Genomic DNA, 19696 nt, shown 5'->3' with positions numbered 1-19696 from the left:
AAAAGCTGATTTTTTTTGTTATTATTTTTGCATACTTTAAAAAACAACAACTTGGGAATACCTTTCAATCAACTTGCAAGAACAATAGATTGACATCAGAAAAAATGAACCGTGTTTCCTAACAAAATGAGCAATATTATTTAATAAGTATGACTTCTGATAAGTTTCCTCCATTTGGATCTATTTATCATTACAAACTACCTTTTTCAGTTATGGCAGCCATTTATCAGAACCAACTGTCAAAAGAGCTAAAAACCAGCTGCACTGTGATTACATCAAAAATGTTCTATCATGATTTAAAAAAATAAAAAATCATATTCAGTCATATAAGTATCACTAAAATATTATTAATGATAATTCCCCTGGATAATTTTTTTGTTGGAATCAAAAAGCTTTTGTCAGGGTTAGTAAATAAAATAAGCATTATTTTAAAAATATTTATTTCATCTTTTTTAGATGTCTATTATATTGGTATAAGATATATGTATAAACTTTATAAGTACATTAAGTATGTGTATATAAATATACATATATATGTGTATGTATGTGTGCATGAGTACATGTTCAAATTTTTTTTAATGACAAGTGTACAAAACAGTTTTAGAGCCATTAATTTATTAAGCCCCAGCTGGCAGCTAGGAAAGTTGTGAAGCACATTAAGTATTATCATAAGTTTCAGCACATGTACCTGGAAAATGTAAAAAAGTAGATATAATCCTTGAAAAGAAACAAAATTCAGGGTATATTTTAGACATGATAAGTTTTATTTTTTTTTTTTACAAACCACATTATATCCAAAAAAATTGGTACCATTTAAAAAATTAAATAGAAAACATATAATTCAACCAAATTATTTTGTGCTTTGAGTAGAGTCTAGTGAAGCCATCTTCATTTTTCTATGAAGAATTTGCTCTGAGCTTTTCTGGCCTTTTCAATGGTTTCAAAAGTGATCATCCCTTTTGGCATCTGCAGCTTGCTATTTTCTATATCCAGTATATGTTCTGCTTCACCTTAAATATAAAGCATGGGAAAGATGTCAATGACATTCTGGGAGAAGAAATTGATGGTAAGTGTTTCTGATTCTCAGTTATAAAAACAAAGTATCATTTTAGCTTTTAATGCCTAAATTTCCCTTGCCTATAAAGAAAGGACTAGATAATCTCAAAGTTCAAACCAGCTCTAAAATCAGTGTGGGGATAGCTCTCTACAAGCTTCAGGAAGTGGTCCTTGGATACAGTTCTGAAATCTGACTCCAAAAGTTAATCCAGTTTAGCAGGATTCAGCCAAAATCCAAAAGAAGAAGTCCTGGTACAGATATTTGGCTTATTAAAGAACCTCAAAACAAAATTAATTGCTCTATAATATATACTATCCAAAAAAAAAAAAAAAGAAAGAAAGAAAGAAAGAAAGAAAGAAAGAAAGAAAGAAAGAAATAGCTTTTGAAAACTGCCTTTTTAGTCTCTTCAGTTTTACATTAAAGGTCCAAACTAATTAGCTACAATAAAATGAAATGATGTCACAGTCAGAAATTCCATATTTTCATCCTTTCTCTCCTAAAATCACTTTGAGGAGAAGGGAAATATGATCAAGTAGAAAGACCATTGGACAAGAAGTAAAGTTAACAGGTTTTTCACTTGAATTTTTGTCTCATTAATTTGATCTTCAGTCACTTAATCTAATTAAGATTTAGAACTAGAAAGGTACTTAAAAGTCATTTAGTCAATCCTTCATGTTTTGTTGTTGTTGTTTAGTTGTTTCAATTGTGTCTGATTCTTTGTGACGTTACCCCCGGCCCTATTTTGGGGTTTTCTTGGCAAAGATACTAAAGCAATTTGTCATTTCCTTCTCCACTCATTTTTACAGATGAGGAAACTGAGGCAAACAGGGTTAAGTGACTTGCCCAATGTCACGCAGCTAGGAAGTATGTAAGACCAGATTTGAACTCATAATTCTTGACTTCAAACCTTGTACTCTATCCACTGGCACTTAGCTGCCCAATTCTTCATTTTATAGATGGGTAAACAGAAGCCCAGGAGAATCTATAGTGATATACAATGACACAGCTAATAACTGACAATGTTGGGATTTGAATCCAGGTTTTCCAACTAATGGCTTACCACTTGGTTCTTTATTCTACTCAGTCTCTTTGGCTTCTAGTTTCTTTTTGGTAGAATGAAAGGACTATATTAGAATGATTTCTAAGGTTGGCAGCTCTAGGATTTTACATTGCTTTTCTAGATAACAGTTTGTTATCTTCCATTAAAAACTCTATAACATAATGCTATAGTTTGCAAATATCAAGACAGGCATTAACACATTTCAAAAATGTTCCATACAAAAAAAAAAATGAATTTCAGCTCAATTATTAAATTTAAAAGTATAGTTTTTTAAAAAAATTATACACAGGCCATTATGAAATATAACTTTTCACTCATGTACATAAATATACACCCACACAAATATATAATCGTGTATATACATGCCCAAATGTACACATATATACATATATGTATACAAACATACACATTTTAACATGTCTTAATTTCCCAGAAAACAATTTTTTCTGATAGACACTAATTTGCTGAATGCCAAAATGTATCTAATTTACTGTGAATTTCCAGGACTTTATTTTTTTCAAGGTTAAAATCTTTTATTCTTTAAAATATATTACTATAATAAATTACTATTAAAATATCCACATTTAGCTCTGTTCTTAGAAAATCAACTCCATCTTCAATCAATGTGATAAAATTAATGTGACTTTTTTTAGATAATGTATCATTTTTATGAAACAGTTTAATCTTGGACTCATGAGATCTTAAGGAGATGAACAACATGAGGCTGGATAGGTAATAGAAAAGGGGCTTAACATGAGTACAGTAATTTTAAAATCAACAATCTATCATTCATACTGATAGTGCCCAAATTATGAACAGGCTGTGTTTTAAAAGTCTGAAAATCCTTTGTCTGGAACTTGTGCATTTTTCTAAAGGCTTAGTGTCATAGACCTTGCCAGACCAGTGCATCAAAGGCTGTTTAATGAATTACCTCTATCCTCTAAGTATCCCTAATTAAGGAAATAGGTGAGGAGTTTGGAATGAGGCAGCAGCCTTTGCCAAAGTTCAGTCAAGGTTATCATCACTTTGGGTAACAGCTCCAACTCCTGAAGTAGAGGCAGCAATGGGACTTCCTTAAGAAAAGGGTATCAGCACTCTAAAAGGAAGGGCACTTTGATCTTATTTCAAACAGGTTGTTCCCAAGTCATGAGTTCTTAAGTAGAGGTCTGCTGTACTAAAAAGTAAATTTAGCTACATAAAGATTCATTTGTCAGGTACATACATACCTTTCATCCTCTGCAGAAGGGTTCCATAGCCCATATCATACTGATAAGCAAATACAAAACTTAATGGAACAACAGGAACAAAGAAGACTGGTTGCCTTTTTTTAATTGCTCTGTTCAAAGAATAAACAAATATTAAAAACAACTCTATTATGAGGAACAGTTATTTCTAGTCTGTTATGGGCCAGAACTCTGAACTTGATACAAAAGATATATTTTTTTTTAATCTCATTTTAAAATTTTTTTATTTTTATTATAACAACTTTTTTTTTAATATTTTATTTTATTTTATTTAATAATTACTTTATATTGACAGAATCCATGCCAGGGTAATTTTTTTACAACATTATCCCTTGCACTCGGTTTCTGTTCCGATTTTTTCCCCTCCCTCCCTCCACTCCTTCCCCTAGATGGCAAGCAGTCTTATATATGTTAGATATGTTGCCGTATATCCTAGATACAATATATGTTTGCAGAACTGAACAGTTCTCTTGTTGCACAGGGAGAATTGGATTCAGAAGGTAAAAATAACCCGGGAAGAAAAACAAAAAGAAACAAAAGATTCTTACAAGGTGCCAAGTCAGTGGAATTGATCAAGACAATGGTTATCTAGTTTAGCATGGTTCAGTATGATTGATTTAGTGTTGCAACAAATAATGGTTTCCTAGTGATATAATGATTAATTTATACTCAGTGTAGAGCATATAAGCAGGGACTGAGAGCTTATGGAGGAGAAGCTTTCAGAGGGCAGAGAAGACAGGCTGGACCAGCTCAAGCTCTCGGAACCAAGGACAGACATTCATTCGAATCAGTCAGGCTCCTGGTGGCAGGCTCTCCTGCACTTCCCCCACTGAGACCAAGGCCAGTCTGAAAGGCTCTCCAGAAAGCTGTCCAGCTCCAGGAAGAAGATAATAAAGAATCTGGACAATAAGAAAGCTGGGACCAAGGTAAGGAGACAATAAAGGATTTGGACTTTAACATCTGGCTGTTCTTGTGGTGATTACTAAACTGAAACGAAGGCTGCTCCCAGAGACCCGAAGGAAAACCAAACCAAAGAACATTACATTTTGGTGCCTGAACGTGAGACCAAGAACCTACATCTGTGAAATTAGGGTGAGTAGAAGAAAGAAACTTTGTAAAGGGCTAAAGTAGTATTCCAGTTAAAATAGGACAGATGTTTAGAAAGGAGATTTTTCCACCACAAGGAAAATTTGTTGAAAGCTTGGTTAAACTTATAAAAAACCAAGGTTTGATTGCAACTTAGAGCAGAACTTTTAGAAACAGTACAATACACATCTCCATGGTTCTCAAAGGAAAAAGGAAAGCTTTCTTCTAGTCCAGATTCTTTATTATCTCCTTCCTGAGGCTGGGCAGCTTTCTGGAGAGCCTTTCAGACCAGCCTTGGTCTCAGTGGAGAAATGCAAGAGGAGAGCCTGCCACCAGTGGTCTGACTGAAGCTCGAATGAATGTCTGTCCTTGGTTCTGAGAGCTTGAGCTCCTTCCTGTCTTCTCTGTCCTCTGAAAGCTTCTCTTCTGTTTTATGTTTTTCTCTGTTTTATACATCACACTGAGTATAAACCAATCATTATATCACTAGGAAACCATTATTTGTTGTAAGATTAAATCAATCATACTGAACCATGCTAAACTAGATAACCATTGTCTCTATCAATTCCACTGACTTAGCACTTTGTAAGAATCTTTTGTTTCAAATTCAGAGTTTTGGCCCATAATACTAGCCTCTCTCAAAAGATTCATCTATTTGTTAGGAAGAAAGCTATTTCAAATGAGACCATAAATCTTTTGAAGGATAAGTAATTATTGTAATAATAACAAAGATTTTCAAATTCAGCCTTAACTTTTAACTAAATGGTTTCTTTTATCTCTGACATCACCAAATTTGAGAAAACTTATACAATAAATAAATTAGCAAGAGAGTCTGATCTCTTACATTCACTGCCTTTGTGATAGATTTACGTGTATCTTCCATTACTCTTACCAGAGTCTCTCCTAAGGAAAAAGGCCTATCTCTACAATGAAAATCAACATTTTTGCCTCGCTTTTTTTCTGTCTCTAAGAGCTATACAAAAGAGTAATGCAGTGAATTCTGGGATGATCCAATTTTTTTATGGCTTTAGAGGGCTACTGGGTGCATGTGTGGCTCCCCCTGTTCAACTTGTGATAATAATGAAGATGTCTAATAAGGACTCTTCCATTTCTGGATAGAAATAAAAGGTACTCTTCCCCATTTCCATTATGTCTTCAGAGATCTTTTCTTCTTGTTTTAAGGCAGTACCACCTCTAATTTATGAGTTGGAGAATAACACAAGATAATCCTAATGATGGGACTACCTGGTTCTATAGTGTTGTTAGTAACTTAACACTAATAACAGAAAGGAAAAGGACAGGCAGAACCATAGATTTAGAGCCGGAAACATCCTAAGGGCACTTCCAGTTCAATCTTCATATTTTTCAGATGAGGAAACTGAGGCTCAGGGAGGTTAAGTGATTGATCAGAGTTACACAGGTATTAAGTCTCACAAGCATGATTTATACCAAGGTCTGCTGACTTATCAATGTTTTTTGCACCTGACTACATTGCCCTTCATGTAAATCACATACAAAAGATTGTCTTATGAGGGGCTACTTTGATTCCATATTCACTCTTTGCGATTCAATTCCACTTTACCCAATTTTATGACAATGTGACATTGAGGCCCCATATTTTTTTTAAATCAATAACTCATCCTACTGTGTAGAGATGATCTTGAGCTCTTGAAAGGAAATCCTATAAAGCTGAAAATGCTTCTAATATAATGCCTTATAATAGACAGTGTTTCTATCATCCAGAACCAGCCCAGTTGAATGCATATCATTCAAATGTTGGCCATCAAATGATTACTTTTTTGGCCATAAACACTCATGAAACCATATACTAAATCATGGAGGGGTTACAATATGCATTGGTGAAGGATTATCTATTATGTTAAAATTGGAGGACTTCTGAATATTTGAAATATGATAATTACAAAGGGGGAGAGAGAAGAAAATATTGAATATTAGTTGACTTTTTCTGACCATAAAATGGACATTTCTAGGTAAAGAGCAAACAACATACCCAGCGGTGAGACCAATGACAGCCAAGCCAAAAAATGTCCCAAAATATTTGAGGAATTCTCTTGTCCAAGCAATCTGCATGGCCATCTGCCTTTCTCTCATTTCGTTTTGTATCGTTAGTTGCCTTTCCATCTGGGGAGAGAAGAAATGATAATGCTGCTATTTAGCTTTTGAATTAATGCTTTTAATTTGGAAAAGATATTTTGGTCTCAACTCCCTTTTTACTCTTTTATTTCAGTACATTTCATTGCAAACTTCCTTAAGAAATCCCACATTGAAATGCCTTAAATCTAATCTTAGTTAACTGCATAATGCCTTAGGCTAGGAAGCTAGGCAGCACAGTAAATAGAGTGCCTAATAACATCTACCTCACGATATCATTGATAATATTTGCAAAGTACTTACTTACTATAGTGCCTGACACATAGAAAGTGCAATATAAATAATTAGCTCCTTCCCTTTTGCTCATGATCTTGGATGTGCTATCTGCTTTGATCATGTAGACAACAGAATGTAGAGATTTTGCTTCCATGAACTTAGGTTACAGCTATAGAGTATAGGATTCCAAGTAGAATCCAAAACCAAATAAACTAAACTAACAAAAAAACAAACTGTATAAAGCTTGGTGTGCATAGAGAGTTTAATAGCTACAGTCATATAATCTATTGCTAGCTGTTATACTTCATCTTGCATCCCTCTAGCTTTCAGATCCACCCAGAATTTTAAATAAATTTTTTCAAAATCTATGACATATCTCTAAAATCAAGAAACATCAATGTTTACAGTAGAAACTTTTCAGATAGTCCATCATATTAAAATTATGCATATACAATATCTTAAGAGCTTTTGTTATAGAAAGTGAGCATGATGAAGTTAGTATATTCAATACTTGTTAAGAATCTGAGATTCAAAAGTTTAGATTTTAACTCAGTTGTTGATCCAACATGTGACTTGGGTACGTGACAAACCCTTTCTGTGTATTAATTTAATAATATGGGAAAAAATAATAATGCCAAAGTGAGGAATAATGAAATTGGGTATGTAATCATAGTTGTAAACTTAGATCCAACAATGACTGTCTGTAGAACTTTACACAAATCATTTTTTAATGATGCTGATTCCCTCTTGATAAGAGAGAGATCATTAAACCTGCTTCCTAACTTCCACACACAAGTTTGACATTTAATAAGTCTATGATGATCTTTGAAATCCTACATTAAAAAATTTAAAATGTGAACGCAGAGCTTTCCATAAGTGGTGAACTTTAAGTAAAATTTTTTTAAAGGTATAAAGTATAAAGTAAATTTAGTTAATGTAAAATTTTGTTAGCTTTCTCATCCCTTGATAAATTTTATTTAATTATGGAATAAAACAGTCATCTATTATTATCAAAGAAAACTGATTCACAAACTCTATGATAATACAATTTTGTAATAATTAAATTCAACAGCAAAATATGCTGATCAAATTACTAGTCCACAATTTTAATCCTGTATGTCAGTAGAACCTAAATTTTCATCTCCTTTTCTTGAAACACTGTCAATAACAACAAAAAAGATTAAAAGAGAATATCTACAAATCCTCTTAAGAACATTTAACCCAAATAGTGAAGTACCTAATTCTTTTATCCTGCTATGACCTTATTTTAAGTAAACATAATGAATGTTTTATATGATAATAATTTTCCCACTTCCATTGCTCCAAGCATTAGTGTTGATTTAGCCTGAGAACAATTTGAAATTAAATTGTTTCTTATTGTCTTTAAACTATGATGATCTTGCTGTCTTATTTGAAGCTAGATAATAAAAATAATTGTAGCTATGTGATAGTTAACAAAATAGGAGGGATAGATTTCATTAAAGATAATTGCACACAGTAGGAGAAACTATATTCTCTCCACCTTCATAAAGCTATTATGTAGGATTCTCTTTGCACTGAACTTTTACTCTTTAATTGGCCCAATTGAATTTATTATGGACAGCTACTACTACTTGACTGCCATCAGTAATTGGCTACTCTCTTGAGCTTTCAAAGTGGCAATTAATCAAAAGCCCACAGACCACTTATTATAGTACTCAATTAATGAGATTTCATTTTTTGGTATCTATACCACAAGTGTGACATTACACATAAATCCTCATTGCAATTTTTAAACTAGATCCTATGTAATTATTGAGTACAATGATGAATCAATTCATCTCAGTATTTTCATCCCACTAATCTTATTTAAGCCAAATACATTTGGATGCATCAATAGAATTGTCCCTCTATTCAATTCAGGGCGCCAAAATGTGGTGATCTTTTTCTTCTCAAAACGCAGCCAGGTGATAAAAGTTCAGATCTTTTATCTCCAATATAGCAAGAACACAACTATAACATAACATAAGCAGTTGAGTTTTAACAGCTTATCAATCAATTGTCCCAGTAACTGTCAGAGGGTGGAGCTTTAAAACTCCCAAATAGCATTAGCTAATTAACTCTAAGCCCAAAAACTCCAATAACAGATGTCATCAAATTTCGGATAAATCTTAAGCAAAGAGTTACCATAACCTTACAGTAATAACAGAAAGAAATTTCGTCTCAGTAAGTTCACAACTTAGAACAATTATCATATCTAGGTAGATGTTACATGAGTGAACATTATACATACAAATCATTTTGCTTTTAAAATACCCAGTACATAGAAAAACATCCCAAATTGCATATTGTCCATAACAGAAACATTTTCAAAAGGACAAAGAAAAAACCTATTATGTTCAGAGGCCCTTTAAATAACCTCAGGATGACCCAATACAATCAATTTAAACTTATACAAAACACCCAATTCCACATAAAAGAATTCAAGAAGGTTTTTTTAAAATAGCAATTAAACTCTTAGAAATATTCGTACCAAAGTATGGATCACATTTACGACCATTTTCTTTTAACCAAAAAAACCTTTATCTATCAAAAAAAACAAGTATTCAATCAATTTAACCTAAAAGTATGTCCTTAAAAATCACACTTTGCTGCACTGCCGCAATCAGATAAGAAAAAAAGCGGCAGGAACACACTTTAGAGGGGTGAGGGGAGGAGAGGATTCCACGTGGCACCCTTCCCCCACTCCTAACCCCCTAGAAAAAACTTCCCTCAGGTTCCCCACTCAATTTCCTACATGGGGATCCTTTTCAAGATTTAACCCATCAGTTTCCCAATATCAGGTTTCTTCCCAAATCCACCCATTTCCAACTTTCTCTTTCCCCCTGACTACATACTTAAACAATCTCCTTAAAGAACTTTCCTTCCCAGATGCTCCTTTGGTAAAGTAGCAGAAGGCAGTGGGGGTGGGTGACTCCTTCCCCCACCTCTTCACCTACTCCCAAAAGTCTTTCCTTCACCTTCCTAACACCACGCGAACCTTTAATTTCCCTTACAAATCAGTCCTTCCTAAATCACCTGCTCTTCTATATATATTTTTTAACTTTCCGAACTTTCAAATCCCTTTCAATCTATTTTTTCATTTCCCTTTTTTCTTCCTTTCTCTCCCTTTTTCTTACAGGCTGCTGCAGTCAGCCAGAGACAGAGAGAGAGAGAAAGATTTTTCAAACTTCTTGATATTTTCTAAGCCTGCAACACAGAGGCTGAATCCTTATCTCTTACAAGCTTATTTTAACTTTTAACACAGACACACACAAACATGGAGCTCCAATTTACTATGCACAGTTGCAACGTTGTTTTCCAACCAACAACATAACAGACAAACTACACAGAACACAGAACATATATCACACAGACTACAGTTACAACATTAAGCAAACATATGACATACCCAGTATTCTGTTATGCCACAGTTTTCTTTAATTGTCCTGACTCAGTTTCCCTGTCTCAGTTTCCTTAACTGTTCTGTCTCTGACCCAGTAAAACTAAGGATTATTTGCTCTCGGGTTATAAATTAGCAAGATAAAAGAGTACATCTCCTGATTCTTTTATGGATTTACAATATTCCTTTAGAATATTCCAAGATCAACCCATGATATCTTTACTTCTTTGTCTCTGGAATTTTTAGGTTTTATGGCTTCCCCTCCCTGATAAAAAACTTTCCCTCCCTTTCTCTTCTTTGTCTCCAAAAAGGTATTTAAGAAGTTGTTGTTCCTCCATTCATTGCTGGAGAATGGCGGCTGGCAGCTGGATGCTGGACACTGGATTCTTTGGGTCCTCCAGCCCTGGGACCAACATGGATTCCTTGGTCCCAGTATACTTATCTCTGTCTGACTGGATAATCTGAGACGAGAGTCCTGTCCAGTCAATCTTACTCTCCCATTAATAAAATATTAAAAACTCTCTAATCTCTCTCCTGCCTCAGTTTCTCCGGCATTACAATTTGGAGGTCCCACCGAGATAATAGAAACTGAGACAGGGAAACTGAGTCAGGACAGTTAAAGAAAACTGTGGCATAACAATAGTTTGGCCTATTTGTTGTCTATTTTAATTCCTCCAATTTCCTTTTCTTCTCTTATTCCTAATGCTAAGATTTCTTGTACAATACTGAATGATAGTAGTGATAACAGGTGACCTTGCTTCATTCCAATCTTATTAGGAATACTTTCGGCCTATCCTCATTACATGTAATGCTTGCTGATGGTTTCAGATAGATGCTGTTTATCATTTTTAGGAAAACTCCATTTATACTTATGCTTTCTAGTGTTTTTTTTTTAATATGAATGAGTGCTGTATTTTGTCAAAAGCTTTTTCTGCATCTATTGAGATAATCATGTGATTTCTGTTAGTTTTGTTATTTATATAGTTAATTATGCTGATAATTTTCCTAATATTTAACTAGCTCTATATTCCTGGTATAAATCCTACTTGATCATACTATATTATTCTGGTGATAAATTTCTGCAATCTCTTTGCTAATATTTTATTTTAAATTGTTGCTTCAATATTCCTTAGGGAAATTAGGAAAATTTTTCTACTTTGGGGTTTCTTTCTGATTTAAGTATCAGTACTATATTTGTGTCATAAAAGTGTTTTTTTTTTTTTCCTGAAACATGACTTTTATTGAAATGTTTTGTATAACTTCATATGTGTCTTCTCAATTATTGCTCCAGAAATAGAGGATCAAGTTGGGGTTCAAGACCTCCAATTTTAGTTGAGAGTGGTCCAGGATAGTATCCTAATGTGTCACCTTGGACAAGGCATTTCTCTAAATCCTTAATTCTTTCCTCTGTAAAATTAATGGTTTGGATCAGTGGAGCACTGGGCATTTATCACGTACAAATATACAAAGACAAAAAGTCACACATTCCCTGCCCTCAAGGAATTTACATTCTACTGGGGGGAGGGATAAAGAATTTACAGATTATTCAATTGATAAATGATGGACAAAAGCAGCTACACCCAAAGAAAGAACACTGGGAAACGAATGTGAACTATCTGCATTTTTGTTTTTCTTCCCGGGTTATTTATACCTTCTGAATCCAATTCTCCCTATGCAACAAGAGAACTGTTCGGTTCTGCAAACATATATTGTATCTAGGATATACTGCAACATATCCAACATATAAAGGACTGCTTGCCATCTAGGGGAGGGGGTGGAGGGAGGGAAGGAAAAAAAAAATCGGAACAGAAACGAATGTCAATATAAAGTAATTATTAAATAAAAATTTAAAAAAAAAAAGAAAGAAAATTATTCATGTATATATTTGGAAAAAAAAAAGCTTTAATTAAAAAAAAGTTATTTTTTTCGAGGCAGGATTTGAACTCATGCCTTCCTGACTGCTGTTCTGTCTTCTACATACAATAAAAAGTATTTAATAAAAAAAAAAAAAAAAAAAAGAATTTACAGATTAAATGTGACATGTACAAAAATATGACATATACAAAGTGATTGGGTAGGATTATTCATAAGTGAAAGAAACAGAAAAAGACTAAGTATATATTGTTATGCCACAGTTTTCTTTAACTGTCCTGACTCAGTTTCCCTGTCTCAGTTACCTTAACTGTTCTGTCTCTGACCCAGTAAAACTAAGGATTATTCGCTCTCGGGTTGTAAATTAGCAAGATAAAAGAGTAGCTCTCCTGACTCTTTCATGGATTTATAATATTCCTTTAGAATATTCCAAGACCAACCCATGATATCTTTACTTCTTTGTCTCTGGAATTTTTAGGTTTTATGGCTTCCCCTCCCTGATAAAAAAACTTTCCCTCCCTTTCTCTTCTTTGTCTCCAAAAATGTATTTAAGAAGTTGTTGTTCAACTGGGAAAACATCTTTACAATTAAAGGTTCTGACAAAGGCCTCATTTCCAAAATATATAGAGAACTGACTCAAATTTATAAAAAATCAAGCCATTCTCCAATTGATAAATGGTCAAAGGATATGAACAGACAATTTTCAGATGAAGAAATTGAAACTATTACCACTCACATGAAAGAGTGTTCCAAATCACTATTGATCAGAGAAATGCAAATTAAGACAACTCTGAGATATCACTACACACCTGTCAGATTGGCTAAGATGACAGGAAAAAATAATGATGAATGTTGGAGGGGATGCGGGAAAACGGGGACACTGATGCATTGTTGGTGGAGTTGTGAACGAATCCAGCCATTCTGGAGAGCGATCTGGAATTATGCCCAAAAAGTTATCAAACTCTGCATACCCTTTGATCCAGCAGTGTTTCTATTGGGCTTATACCCCAAAGAGATACTAAAAAAGGGAAGGGGACCTGTATGTGCCAAAATGTTTGTAGCAGCCCTGTTTGTAGTGGCTAGAAACTGGAAAATGAATGGATGCCCATCAATTGGAGAATGGCTAGGTAAATTGTGGTATATGAATGTTATGGAATATTATTGCTCTGTAAGGAATGACCAGCAGGATGAATACAGAGAGGCTTGGAGAGACCTACATGGACTGATGCTAAGTGAGATGAGCAGAACCAGGAGATCATTATACACTTTGACAACGATATTGTATGAGGATGTATTCTGATGGAAGTGGATTTCTCTGACAAAGAGACTTAACTGAGTTCATTGGAGAAATGATGGACAGAAACAGCTACACCCAAAGAAGGAATACTGGGAAATGAATGTGAACTATTTGCATTTTTGATTTTCTTCCCGAGTTATTTTTACCTTCTGAATCCAATTCTCCCTGTGCAACAAGAGAACTGTTCGGTTCTGCAAATATGTATTGTATCTAGGATATACTGCAACATGTTTAGCATATATAGGACTGCTTGCCATCCTGGGGGGGGGGGGGGGAGGGAGGGAGGGGAAAAAACGAAACATAAGTGATTGCAAGGGATAATGTCGTGTAGAAATTATCCTGGCATGGATTCTGTCAATGCAAAGTTATTATTAAATAAAATAAAATTTATATATTAAAAAAAAAAAAAAAAAAAAAAAGAAGTTGTTGTTCCTCCATTCATTGCTGGAGAATGGCGGCTGGCAGCTGGATGCTGGACACTGGATTCTTTGGGTCCTCCAGCCCTGGGACCAACATGGATTCCTTGGTCCCAGTATACTTATCTCTGTCTGACTGGATAATCTGAGACGAGAGTCCTGTCCAGTCAATCTTACTCTCCCATTAATAAAATATTAAAAACTCTCTAATCTCTCTCCTGCCTCAGTTTCTCCGGCATTACAATTTGGAGGTCCCACCGAGATAATAGAAACTGAGACAGGGAAACTGAGTCAGGACAGTTAAAGAAAACTGTGGCATAACAATAGTTTGGCCTATTTGTTGTCTATTTTAATTCCTCCAATTTCCTTTTCTTCTCTTATTCCTAATGCTAAGATTTCTTGTACAATACTGAATGATAGTAGTGATAACAGGTGACCTTGCTTCATTCCAATCTTATTAGGAATACTTTCGGCCTATCCTCATTACATGTAATGCTTGCTGATGGTTTCAGATAGATGCTGTTTATCATTTTTAGGAAAACTCCATTTATACTTATGCTTTCTAGTGTTTTTTTTTTAATATGAATGAGTGCTGTATTTTGTCAAAAGCTTTTTCTGCATCTATTGAGATAATCATGTGATTTCTGTTAGTTTTGTTATTTATATAGTTAATTATGCTGATAATTTTCCTAATATTTAACTAGCTCTATATTCCTGGTATAAATCCTACTTGATCATACTATATTATTCTGGTGATAAATTTCTGCAATCTCTTTGCTAATATTTTATTTTAAATTGTTGCTTCAATATTCCTTAGGGAAATTAGGAAAATTTTTCTACTTTGGGGTTTCTTTCTGATTTAAGTATCAGTACCATATTTGTGTCATAAAAGTGTTTTTTTTTTTTTTCCTGCAACATGACTTTTATTGAAATGTTTTGTATAACTTCATATGTGTCTTCTCAATTATTGCTCCAGAAATAGAGGATCAAGTTGGGGTTCAAGACCTCCAATTTTAGTTGAGAGTGGTCCAGGATAGTATCCTAATGTGTCACCTTGGACAAGGCATTTCTCTAAATCCTTAATTCTTTCCTCTGTAAAATTAATGGTTTGGATCAGTGGAGCACTGGGCATTTATCACGTACAAATATACAAAGACAAAAAGTCACACATTCCCTGCCCTCAAGGAATTTACATTCTACTGGGGGGAGGGATAAAGAATTTACAGATTATTCAATTGATACATGACAGACAAAAGCAGCTACACCCAAAGAAAGAACACTGGGAAACGAATGTGAACTATCTGCATTTTTGTTTTTCTTCCCGGGTTATTTATACCTTCTGAATCCAATTCTCCCTATGCAACAAGAGAACTGTTCGGTTCTGCAAACATATATTGTATCTAGGATATACTGCAACATATCCAACATATAAAGGACTGCTTGCCATCTAGGGGAGGGGGTGGAGGGAGGGAAGGAAAAAAAAAATCGGAACAGAAACGAATGTCAATATAAAGTAATTATTAAATAAAAATTTAAAAAAAAAAAAAAGAAAGAAAATTATTCATGTATATATTTGGGAAAAAAAAAGCTTTAATTAAAAAAAAGTTATTTTTTTCGAGGCAGGATTTGAACTCATGCCTTCCTGACTGCTGTTCTGTCTTCTACATACAATAAAAAGTATTTAATAAAAAAAAAAAAAAAAAAAAGAATTTACAGATTAAATGTGACATGTACAAAAATATGACATATACAAAGTGATTGGGTAGGATTATTCATAAGTGAAAGAATCAGAAAAAGACTGAGTATATATGAGTGAGCACTATGAGTGAGTCTGCCCTTGATCTCAGAGGGTATGACTTCCCCAGGGAATATGGAAAGAGGAAGTGACCTTACACTGTCCTAGAATTTAGACTTGCCTTTCTTGCAGTCTTAGTCTCATTTAATCCTTATAGATCCATTTGTCAAAAATTAATGAAGTATTGGAGGATACTGTAATGTAAATTTGTAAAGATAGAGAAAAGTACAAACACACAGCAAACTATAGGAAAACTTGGACTAAAACTAAATAAAATGGAAAGACAAGGAGACTATAGGGTTTGCATATGAAGAGGGAGAACATAGACAGCAAAATCTCAGATACACTAATGAACCAAGGTCTGAGACTAAGAATAATACACTATGGTGAAGTAAGATTTTTACCAGGAATCAGCATAATTGAAGCGCAGAATGGTATTAATTTGCATTTCCCTGATTAATAGTGATTTAGAACAATATAAATGACAATTCTTGAAAAACTTTAGTGAGAACCATGTTCCATGTAAGGGGAAGAATGAAATAAGATGATGAATTTAGCTGTTTTGAAGTACTATAGAGGGAAGGGGAAGGGAATAAGTATTTATATAGTACCTACTATGAGATCACTTCACAAACATCTTCTTTAATATTCACAAAAATCCTGGGAGGTAAATGTTGTTATAATTTTATAACTGAGGAAACTGAAGTTAAGTTCTTTTTTTTTAGAGGTAACTGTGTGGCATAATAGTTAAGGTTCTGGATCCAGCATCAGGGAGGCTAGAATTTAAATCTAACCTTACCTATTTAGCTGTGTAACCCTGAGCAAATAACTTAATCTCTGATTCTGTTTCCTCAACTGTAAAGGGGAGATAATAAGTAATACCTGTCTTACTGGGTTGTTGTGAGGATCAAATGAGATATTTGTAAAGTACTAAGCACAGTGCCTGGTACATAAGTGCTTAATAAATGCTTGTTTCCTTTCTTCCTCAGACATTTCATTCCCCCCTCCCCCCTTTCAGCTTCATGTTGCTGCCTCTTCTTGCCCCTCCATCTAATACTCCCTATTCCCATTGCTAGTGCCCTCTCCACAGAAACTATTTGTATAAATTTGGTGTTAAATTGTCTACATTGTGCTTGTAGATGCTTAATAAGTGCTTGATGAATTAATAAAAAGAATTTCCTCATCTATAAAATGAGGAGCTGTATGTACTAGATGGTCTCTGCAAAACTTTCCAGCTCTAGACCTACTATCCTAAATTAGGGAGAGAAAATAATGTGTTCAATTTTGGGTCTAAGATTTTAAAGCTGGAAGAAATCTCAGAGGCCATTTAATCGGATCTGATTGTTCTGACCCTCTCATCTCCCTACTCAATCAGTTCTCAGAGCACCGTATTAATTTTTTATCTAGGATGAAATATATGCTTTTCTGTTTAGCTTTTAAACTCCTATGTTTGCTGCTGCTGATGTTCAATAGTATCTGAGTCTTTGTGATCTTATTTGAGGATTTTTTGGTAAAGATCCTGGAGTATTTTGCCATTTACTTCTCTAGCTCATTTTATAAATGAAGAAACTGAGATAAACAGGGTCAGGTGACTTGTCTAGAGTCACAGAGATGAGGTTGCCCAAATAATCTGGCCCCAAACTGTCATTTGTAGTTTCACTGGATATTACTCTCCTTTCCCCACTTTGCAATCCAGCCCAACATAACCCTCTCCTCTTCACTCACACCACCTTAGGACACAGCCTTTTCTCTGGCTATTCCCAGTGTTATTCCTTCTGATCTCTGCATCACAGAGTAATTTCCTTCTTTTAAGATGTTTCACAGGCAGCATCTTCTGCATGATTATTTTTGTTGATTCTGCCAACTGCTAATGTCGTTCTTCCCCTACGTTTTATATGTATGTCAAGTTTTTTAGTGCATATCTACATATATTTACGTATTGACTTTTATATTTATACTGTATATAATTTTATATAATTATAGTTCTAGCAGAAAGCAAGCTTTTAGAGAGTAGGAATTGTTTCATTCTCAGTACTTATATTCCTAGTATTTAGCACAGTGCCTAGAACATAGTAGGCATCTTGATAAATGCTTTTTTGTCTTGGTGAGTTACTTGATGCTTTCCAGTTTATTGAGTCTTCCCTAAAATGTGCTCAAAACTGAACACAATACTTTAGATTTATTCTGAGTTTAAACCACATCATCACCTCACTAGTTCTGGGCTGGAAAATGAATCCCATCTTTTTTTTAGTGCCAACCTTCTACTGGTTTTGTTTGACACAGTCTGAAGAACCAAAAGACAATATCACACAAAAGGCAATGAAGAAGTATTTGGTGAGTTTGCTTAAGCTGCACTATATAGCCTGCAAGACACTTCCAAAAAGAAAATGAATAAAATAGTACAACTAAATTTTTTAAGAAACTTAGCAAGTAATATATATTATAGCTGTTTCTTTACATCTTATTTCTCATTAGACAAGAATCATTATGAAGGAAAGGCATGGAGTATGGTATCCTGAATACAATAGGCAATACCAATTCTGCCATTAACTGATGTAAGTGCACTCAACAAGTCACCTAACCTTCTCATATACCTATTTTCCTCATCTGTAAGACAGAAGGGCAGATTTGAGCACCTCCAAAGTTTCAAGATGATAATTTTATATATCTAGATTCTAGATATCTAGAATCAAGATTGCTTGAATAGGAAGTACGATGCTGATCTTTACATCCTCCTCCAATCGACTATTGGAATGGACAAACACTTTTATTATGTTAGCAACCAGTAACCAGAAGAAAGCAGTAGAGACATGATTGGACAGGCTGGGATCAGATACTAAGGGAAGACAAAGCTTCTAGTTGGTACATACTGCTTTAAGCTAGGATGGTCAGATTATGTAACATCCCTTGCAAAGATTAAAAGCAATTTTTTTCCTTCCATTTTCTCTATCTCCTCTCTCCTTTTTTTTTCCTTTTCTCTCATTCTGTGCTCTTTTCCTTTTTCTGCATATATTTTCAGCTCTGATCTTTTTTTTTTCCCATTCCTCTCCAGGGGTTACTTCTGAATCTCCAGACTTTCTGTCCCATTCACCTGGAGCCTTTCCATTCTAGAAGTTCACTCAATCCTTGGACTTTATACACTGAAAGAACATTTTATCTGTTTAGCCCCTTCTTCTGATTAGCTCATTCCTCCTAGAACTTCCATTTTAAGGACAGAGCCGGTCCAGGTCAAACATATCTTCACCCTTTCCAGTGGTTCTCAAAGTGCAGTGAATCCTGGAGGGTCTCTGAAATCCTTTCAGAGGGTCTACAAATTCAAAATTAGTTTTTTTTCTATTTATGATAAATATGTATTATGTAACCCATATAAATAAAAACTCTTTGGACATATTCTCAATAGTTGGTAATACCATAAAGATAATGAGAAAAAGAGTTTGAGAACCACTGCAAGTTTAGATTCTCCACTCTCCACTCTCCAGTCTCCAGATTTTCTCTTCTATTCCCTGTTTTCTCTCTGCCTGAGTTCCTTCTGTCTCACCTCCTTTTCAGCCTCCTTTAATGTGCTGTCTTTCTTTTATGAGGAAAGTAACTTCTTTGAGAATCACGACAGTTTTTCCTTTTACTCAAAAATCAGCAACAACAGTAATGATACAAGTAAGAAGAACAAGAAGCTAGCAGTTATACAGCTAGAACTTTAAGATTGCAAAGTGCTTCACAAATACTACAACCACCCTAAGAAGTAGGTGCTTTTATTAATCATAACATTTTGCCCATGAGGAAACTGAAGCAGGCAGAGATCACATACCTAGTAAGTGTCTGAAGCTGGATATGAATGTAGGTTTTCCTGACTCTTGATCCAGCATATGTCTTCTACTTAACATAATGACTACTACAATGATGCTTATTGATTGAATAATTTTTATTATCTGTTTTTTGCTCTTCTTCATATTTTCACTGCTATATTCAAATATAGATGAATAGAGGTTGGATCTCAATGACATAGGGAATTCCCAAATGCAGAAAATCTTTCCACCAGTGCAGGTGAGCATCTTCTTTGCTA

General features: G+C 34.4%; 1 protein-coding gene across 1 annotated transcript in view; it reads right to left on the bottom strand.

The window, feature by feature from the left end:
- Window positions 1-741: 741 nt before the first annotated feature.
- Window positions 742-19696, bottom strand: part of PLGRKT (plasminogen receptor with a C-terminal lysine) — a 102152-nt gene continuing 83197 nt past the window's right edge. Inside the window, exons 3-5 of the mRNA XM_051987765.1 lie at window positions 6459-6589; window positions 3344-3453; window positions 742-1010 (exon numbers count right to left, since the gene is read on the bottom strand). Coding sequence (XP_051843725.1) covers window positions 889-1010; window positions 3344-3453; window positions 6459-6589 — 363 coding nt within the window. The 3' untranslated portion in view covers window positions 742-888. The remainder of the gene's footprint in view (window positions 1011-3343; window positions 3454-6458; window positions 6590-19696) is intronic.

Source organism: Antechinus flavipes, chromosome 1 (genome assembly GCF_016432865.1).
Source record: "Antechinus flavipes isolate AdamAnt ecotype Samford, QLD, Australia chromosome 1, AdamAnt_v2, whole genome shotgun sequence".
NCBI lineage: Eukaryota > Metazoa > Chordata > Mammalia > Dasyuromorphia > Dasyuridae > Antechinus > Antechinus flavipes.
Note: the sequence above shows the minus strand (reverse complement) of the source record. Positions and strands in the feature narration are given on the sequence as shown.